Here is an 8,508-nt window from a genome sequence, read left to right as displayed (position 1 = left end):
GTGATTAGTAAGAATCAGGAAGAGCCCTATATTGATGTAAAGATCAAGGGAGATGCAGATTTCAGGGGGAGTCTAGCATGTACATGTCATTATCAAATGTGAAGGGTGCGGCTGTGTTGTATCAACCTTGTTGTGCTCTTTTTCCCTTAGACCAAGACTTTTGTCCCACTGGGTTTTTGCTTGGCAAGGTTTTCACGAGGCAACATTGCATGCACCGTTTGTCTCTTGCAGAGATCATTGATCAACATAAAGTTGTTCATAAATGTGTTTAGTTAAGGTTAATCATTACATATGGCAGACTTGCTTAAGTCTTGGTCTAAATCTATTTTTGAGAAACATGTGAAAAACATTAGAATATGGCGTTTATCAAGTCTCTCCGATTAAGATACTTATCAAGAGAGCATCACATGATCGAGTTCTCAATGAAGTAGTTGATGCGTTGTACTGTTTTCTCATTCGACCAAGGTTTAGTTTTTCTCACAGGGTTTTGTTACTTGGCAAGGTTTTGACGAGGCAAAACCGTGTGCACCTTTCAGCATATAGACACGCGGTACAAGAGGGAATATTCTAGAATATACCATATGTGTGTCTTGGCCTCATGCCTTCAAGATATGTAGTTGAAATAGGACTATGCATTCCTTATCATTACCATATTGGTACTTTGTAATTCCCTATATAAAAGACTCCTATTAATGAATAAGATAATGATTCTCTTGCTATCTTTTGTCTCTAGATTTTATACTTGATCAGATTTTTTTTTAATTAATAGATGTATATTTTGATCATTAAACATACTTAAAATATTTAATATGAAACATAAATTAATAAAAATATGTATTAAAGAGATTTTAGATGTGTATTTAAAATTACTCCTTTTTCTTTTTTAGATTATAACGAAAAAACTAAAGGAAAAAAATATCATCGGCCTCTGCTTACTTGACATATCTGGAAACCAATTGGATCTGGGTTGTTGGTTGACATCGATACCGCATTTATGAATCGTAATCTTGTCAGTAAAGTGGCGTGTTTGTAATGATGGCGGCTCCGAGGAATCTGGTGGTGAGGGACGAGGAGAATGCCAAGGTGGTTGTGGAGGAGGAGGAGGATTGGTCCACCGGCAAGAAGCCAAAGTCTTCAGAGAGACTGCCCCTCACGCGCTGGGAGGTTGCCGCCGCTCTCTCCGTATTCTTTATATTCTCCGCTGGCCTCTTCTGTGTCTACTTGACCATGCCCCCCGCCGATTACGGCAAACTCAAGCTTCCTCGCACCATTGCTGATCTTCGCTTGCTCAAGTACTTATTATCCCTCATTTCCATTTCCCAATTCCCAATTCAATTCCCAAACTCACTCACGTCCGATTTTGTGGTTGTTTTCCAGAGATCATCTCGGGACTTATGCTAAGGATTATCCAGCTCAATTCATTCTGGGTTACTGTTCTACGTACATCTTCATGCAGACTTTCATGATTCCCGGAACCATCTTCATGTCATTGCTTGCCGGAGCTCTTTTCGGTGTTGTCAGAGGCCTTATGTTAGTTGTCTTCAACGCCACTGCCGGAGCTTCTTCCTGCTTCTTTTTGTCCAAGTTAATTGGCAGGCCCTTAGTTAGTTGGTTGTGGCCCGAAAAACTGAGGTTCTTTCAGGCAGAGGTAATCTATCTATCTATCTATCTATTTCTTGCTACTTGGTTTTGAATCAACCAAAAATTTGACATTCGTTTATGTGTGTCCAGATTGCAAAGCGGAAGGAGAAGCTGCTGAACTATATGCTGTTTCTGAGGATAACTCCAACATTGCCAAACCTTTTCATCAACTTGGCATCTCCCATTGTTGACATACCCTTTCACATTTTCTTCGTTGCAACTTTGGTTGGTCTTATTCCGGCATCTTATATCACAGTCAGAGTAAGTCCTTCTTGCCAATCGACAAGTTTAGTTATTTTCTTGTGTTTCTTTGTCTCCCTACTTTGATTGTTCTTTGGTGTCTGTATTTGATATTCAATGCTCATGAAGTCTCTGACAGTGATCTTCATTGTTTTTTTGTACTGCTTTTTGGAGTCTTTCAAAGTACAAATGGTAAAATATTACTTGTGTCATCAGTGAGTGCTCACTATTTAGTAGTCCGCCAAGCCCATACTCATCACCAACGGTGTTAATATTCTAATCTTGTCCTCAACCTTTCAATGATTGAGTCGAGCCATTTTCGTAAGATAGTTATTGCGATTTTGGTCAATCGAATGGTTTCTTTTCGTAAGATAGTTATTGCGATTTTGGTCAATCGAATGGTTTCTTCAATCCCATTATGACTAGCTAAATGTACAGTCGGAAAGAACTGATGGTGATGAATTCTTTTGCATGCCTATTGTTTTGGATCATGATCATCTATAATTCGGATCTCTGAGTACACTACTTCACTGCTCATGTATTAAAAGATATTTAATTGAAAGACCCCAAAATATAAGATAGCTTATTGAGAATTATCTTTAAGGAAATGCTTCTGTTTTACAGATTATGTCTTCTGTACATGTTTCTATTTTCTCTTTGTGGCTTTTATTCTTGGGTAACCCCCTAAACCCTAAACACTAGGGGTTGGTAATTGTAGTGAGGAAATAAATATGGATATAATCATGTTGTTCTATTACCGTTTAACCTCACCTGAAATCTATTATAACCAGTTCTGACGCTATGCAATGGCTCCTTACCTTGGTAACTAATGGTGGTTACAGTAATGTGATCATGGAACAATTTGAAATATTTTGTTATAGAGCCATCTATTATAATGAAAATCATCATCTTTGTTCAGATGAAATTATATGCTAAAGTCTGGTGTCATTCACCAATATCTCAACTTTCTGCAAGACAAAATCTGTGACCAGGAAATTTTAAGAGAAAACAAAACGGGGTACTTAAAACCCAATCCTTTTAGGAGCAACATTTTTCTCGGCTATATCTCTAATCAGCTTTAGATGAGTAGACTACTTTGCCATTTTACTCCTTTTCATCAGCCCCCCCTGGTCTGCCCAGGGTATTCTTATTCATTATGCATGCACCAACAGTATATTACTGGGTTTCCCAATATATCAATATACCATAATTATTTCGGGTATACTTGATGTTTTCCGTCTGACTCTTTACTCTGTAGTTGTTTCTGAAATGTGATATGAAAATAGTCAAGTCGCCTAGCGTGTTTCAAATTTTTTGGTCTTCAGCTAGCACTCCAGCAGCCAACTGAGGCAACCTGTAGCCAGCTGGGGCAGATTGAGGCACTGAGCCTCTATTTACCACCTATCGCGGTTACCAGCAATTCTAGAAAAAAGTTTACGCTTATCGTCTGTTTCCAACATCTACTGGAGTTCCTTCACATCATCCCATTACTTCTAAGGCAGATATAATCAAAGCCTAGTAAGAATTTATCCAGCCAATAGCTAGCAAGTTCCTGTAGCCAGCACCTATGGTCAGGGTACTGAGCCAATATTTATCACTCATCGTCGTTGACTAAAGGATTATAGTTAGCTTCTAGTTTTGTTCTCCCTTTGCACTATTTGCCTACTAGAGTTCCCTCGCTTCAACTGGTTTGAATTGTTTGATATACGCCCACTTGGTAGTAATATCAGGCCTTATGAAATAAATGATAGGAAAAGTTGTTGGAGAATAAACAGAAGAATAAGTTTGAAAAATAGATAGACTACGGAGACAGCTAGAACAACTAGAGGAGACATATACCAGATTCAAGCATTGGAAAACTTTTTTCCTCAACTTTTTTCTACAACTATTACAATGCCTCTGTTGACTGAGAATTAATTCTAGAACAACTAGGATAGGTAGTTCCTAATAACATTAGGCTAGATTAAATATCTAAGAATGTCATATCATATTAGTAAAAAAAATTGTCATTAACATAGTATAAATCCTTAAAAAATCCAATATAAAGTACATTTTTATTTGATTATATTCTGTATGTGAAGCAGTCAGTAATTACTATGGAGAAATTTAAGAATTCTCCTAGAGCCCAGTGTTTCATTAAGTGTCTTGTTTTATTGTCTTTATCTTTTTATCTGTCATTATTCTTGTGTTTTGTGTAGTCTTTAGCTAGAGGGTTATGGAGTCTTAGTGCATTTGTTATGGATAGTTGAGCAGATAGTTGAGTCTGGATTATTTAAAGGAGCTGTAGCTAATGTAAGTCTCAGTTCTGGAAATTCAAAAACATAAGTTTATATCAAAAACCTAGTCTTTTCAGCTCTAAGGGTTCAGTGTTCAACCCTTTTAGCTATCCCTAGTTACTTCCAGTCCCGATCCTACTAAGGGCCTGCATCAGCTGGTATCAGAGCCCCATGGCTGGGAGAGGGCGCGGTAGGCAGCCAACCTCTGAGATTGAGCAACTCAGGAGACAAGTTGAGTTTCTAACTCAAAGGTTAACTGAGTTGGAGGCCTCAAGATCTGCTGAAGGAAGTGACGACTCAGAAGCTCTGAGAACCCGTTTCATGGTCGCGCTCCGCGTCAGGAGCCACCTATTCGGGATGATCGAAGTTGGGAGATGAACTTCAAGCTTGAGATACCAGAATTTCATGGTAACTTACAAGCTGAAGAGTTCATTGACTGGCTGAATACTATTGAGAGGATATTCGATCTCAAGGACGTGCCAGATGACAAGAAAGTCAAGTTGGTGGCGGTCAAATTAATGGGATGTGCCTCTGCTTGGTGGGAGCAGCTGAAGATGAAACGTGAGAGACGAGGAAAGGAGAAGATCAGGAGCTGGGAGAAGATGAAGAAAAAGCTCAGGGAGAATTTCCTTCCATTTAACTATGTTCGTACTCTCTACCAGCGTTTACAAAATCTGAGGCAAGGAGAGCAAACTGTGGAAAAATACACTGAGTTCTATATGTTGGTGGCCAGAAATGACCTAAATGAGGATGAAGAACAGCTGGTTGCGAGGTATATTGGAGGTCTCTCAGCACCATTCAGTGGTCAAGAATCAGCAAAGGGTTGTCAATTAGGGACTCAAAGTTCATTTGCAGCAGCTGGAAACCGCTCGAATACTTCAGGACCAGTAAAGCAAGGTCAAGGCAATGCATCCAAGAAGCTTCGTTGTTTCAAGTGTGGAGAACCAAATCACAAGTCCTCTGACTGCAGACGAGTGTTGAGTAGTAGCCGTCTGGATAAAAATAAGCAGCTCATGATTGAAGGAGAGGAAATCCATGATGACATCGGAGATCCCATCTTTGATGAAGAAATGGAGGAGGAATGCAGTGAAGGCCTGGTGTATGGAGACATTGGTGAGGCTTGAGTTATTTGTAAGAGTCTACTAATGCCTGAAGAAGAAATTGAGGAAGATTGGTTGCGGCGAAATATATTTCATACCACATGCACCATTGGAGGCAAGGTCTGTAAATTGATAATTGATGGAGGTAGCTGCGAGAATGTTGTTTCAACTGATGTAGTAAAGAAGCTCCAGTTGAAGCAAGTGAAGCATCCAAAACCTTACAAGCTCTCATGGTTCAAGAAGGGTAATGAGGTAATCGTTGTTACTCGCTGCCTTATATTATTCTCCATTGTAAATAAGTACGTGGATGAGGTTTGGTGTGATGTAGTTAAAATGGATGCTTGTCATGTTCGTCTGGAAAGACCCCGTGGCAGTATGATAGAGGTGCTATTCACGACGGTGAAAAGAATACGTATACTTTTTTGGAAGGATAAGGATAGTTTTAGCACCAATGAAGGATGATGGGCTTCCAAAACAAAAGGCAGCAGCGAAGAGAGACAATTTCCTTTCAGTCACCAACTCCCTTCAAGAAGTTGGAGAAGCTGGAGTATGCTTTGCTTTGATTGCAAAGGAAGGCATCCCTATTTCATCTAATTGAAGAAATAACAGGTGTCTTACCAGAAGATCTTCCACCAGGGTTGCTGCCATTGAGAGACATTCAACACCAGATTGATCTTATACCCGGTGCTAGCCTTCCACATAAAGCAGCCTATAGAATGAATCCAAATGGTGTTCTAGACTTGACCTCTCTTCCAAATCCAAACAAACTGAGCAAGAGAGCAGATGAAATGGCTGACTACATCAAGTCCATCCATGAAGAAGTGAGGAAGAGGATTGAAGAGAACAATCTAATGTATAAGGCTGCAGCGGATCAACACCGAAGAAGGGTAGAGTTTGAAGAAAAGGATGTGGTGTGGGCAGTTTTGACAAAGGACAGGTTTCCCACCGGAGCTCAAAGACCATAAAGTTGGTCCCTGCAAAATTCTCAAGAAGATAAAGATAATGCTTATCAGCTACAACATCCGAGCCATGTAAGGACTTCAGATGTCATCAATGTCTAGCACCTCAGTCCTTACAAACTCGAGGACGAGTTTTTTGCAACCCGGGGAGAATGAAGCAGTCAGTAATTACTATGGAGAAACTTAAGAATTCTCCTAGAGCCCAGTGTTTCATTAAGTGTCTTGTTTTATTGTCTTTATCTTTTATCTGTCATTATTCTTGTGTTTTGTATAGTCTTAGTGCATTTATTATGGGTAGTTGAGCAGATAGTTGAGTCTGGGTTATTTAAAGGAGTTGTAGCTAATGTAAGTCTCAGTTCTGGAAATTCAAAAACATAAGTTTATCAAAAATCTAGTCTTTTCAGCTCTAAGGGTTCAGTGTTCAACCCTGTTAGCTATACCTAGTTACTTCCAGTCCCAATCCTACTAAGGGCCTGCATCAGTATGACCCATCCAGATACGAAAATAGTTAATTTTGTTCCAAATACTTAACTCCTGGACATAACACAAGCATATAGTTTGATGAACCCTCCACTAAGGAAGTGTTCTTGCAGATGGTTATGTGGTTTCCATTGAGTACATAAATATAGAGGGTAGTAGAAGGTCATTCTGAAGTTCAAGACTTTCTTTTTTTAGTTCAATTTCTCCCATTTTCAATTGTATGAATCATAATGGAAGTAATGTTGTCAAGTAGTTGTTAGAATTTATGATGAATCGCAAATCTGTTTATCCTTCTTATTGTCAGTAAGGCTGCTGTTATTATGCATATCCATACTCTAGTTATGTAGAATTGTTTGCCAAGTGTGATCTATTTATTTGAGAAAGACTGGCAGTTAACTCATGAATTGTCTTGAACTTGATACTTGTAATTTGTTGCGATTATCACGGATTCATTCTGAAGCTCTTGGTTTTCAACCTGAAAAAAAGAAAAAAAAAACTAGTCTATTTGAAAGGGGAACTTTAACAGAAACTACTACTGATATATTTTGGGGCCGACTTGCCGAATTCTACACTGATCTGTTGATAGTTCTTAATATCTTCATATGCGTTTGATAGTTGACTCCAAAAGACAAGTGGGTTTAACTACTGAATGCATGACATGTTTCTGTGCATCAATTTGATTTCAATAAACTCTCAAAGAACTTTGACTTTAATAAACTGATAACTGCTCATTTTGGTTATTTTTCAGGCTGGCCTTGCTCTTGGGGATCTCAAGTCAGTCAAGGACCTCTACGATTTTAAAACATTATTTGTGCTGTTCCTTATTGGTTCAGTGATTATATTTCCAACTCTTCTGAAGAGAAAGCGGATCTATGAATGAAAGTTCTGGTGGTGAGGACTCAATTTCATGATTGCGTCCAAAAGTTTTCTCATGCAGGCTAAAGGAAGTTATATTTATTCAAATATATTCCTCAGTAATCTAAAGCGAGTGACTGTTTGTCAATGTAGGCTACTCGATAGTATTCTTTACTAGGTATGTCTGCTGTGCAGCACGGCATAGCATACATACATTAATAGAGGGTGGAGGGTGGATTGCATGTGCTTTGCATGGGGGCTGATATTGAGAAGTTGCCTCTGGAAAGCAGGCTGCATACCAGAACTTTCCGTGTTAGAAGTCGAAGTGATGCTCGGTAGGATGTGTAAAGTGCTTATGGACTTGACATTCATTGCTTTACGCATGTGTCATGATGATATATGTAAAATGTTTTTGCAATTATATAGCAAAGCTCAAAGAATTTACTAAGCTTATGTTGGAGGTAAACTATTCTGCATTTTATTCGGCCGTCTTCTTTCCCTTTATTAGTTTATTACTAAGTTTGACGGTAGTTCTATTCTATCCACTTCTTTGTAATTTTCTAATTTTCTATTCTTTTAAATTTGCAAAGTGTTGCAGAACGATGTGTCAAACTGTACAAATTTGCAAAGAAGTTAATCATATCCTATATATAGAGATTCTCAGGTATAGTGTTGCATATATATCTATTTGCAAAGTGTTGCATATCCTATATATAGAGATTCTCAGGTATATATATATATATATACACACACACACACAGAGATTCTCAGGTGCGGATGTCCGCACCGTTTTATGGTGCAGATTTTCCTCCGTTCACCACCGTACGGCGCCGGCGAGGGCGCGCCTCCACCCCAGCGGACTCCAGCAGCTTCCCCGATCTCTTTCCATCCCCGGCGAGTCCGCCGAATTCCAGTTTTTCGGCCAGATTGACTTTGTTTGAAGTTTTAGGTGATATG

At 39.0% G+C, this 8,508-nt stretch overlaps 1 protein-coding gene across 1 annotated transcript; it reads left to right on the top strand.

The window, feature by feature from the left end:
- The first annotated feature begins 890 nt into the window (after positions 1–890).
- On the top strand, positions 891–8,227 carry LOC101314713 (uncharacterized membrane protein At4g09580-like). Its single transcript, XM_004290378.1, has 5 exons — positions 891–1,292; positions 1,378–1,648; positions 1,732–1,902; positions 7,445–7,587; positions 7,705–8,227. The coding sequence occupies exons 1-4, from the start codon at positions 1,033–1,035 to the stop codon at positions 7,574–7,576; spliced, it is 834 nt and encodes a 277-aa protein (XP_004290426.1). The 5' UTR covers positions 891–1,032; the 3' UTR covers positions 7,577–7,587; positions 7,705–8,227.
- The last annotated feature ends 281 nt before the right edge of the window (positions 8,228–8,508 follow it).

The sequence above is a fragment of the Fragaria vesca genome, linkage group LG2 (assembly GCF_000184155.1).
Source record: "Fragaria vesca subsp. vesca linkage group LG2, FraVesHawaii_1.0, whole genome shotgun sequence".
Taxonomy (NCBI): domain Eukaryota; kingdom Viridiplantae; phylum Streptophyta; class Magnoliopsida; order Rosales; family Rosaceae; genus Fragaria; species Fragaria vesca.
This window is presented reverse-complemented; position numbering and strand designations above follow the sequence as displayed.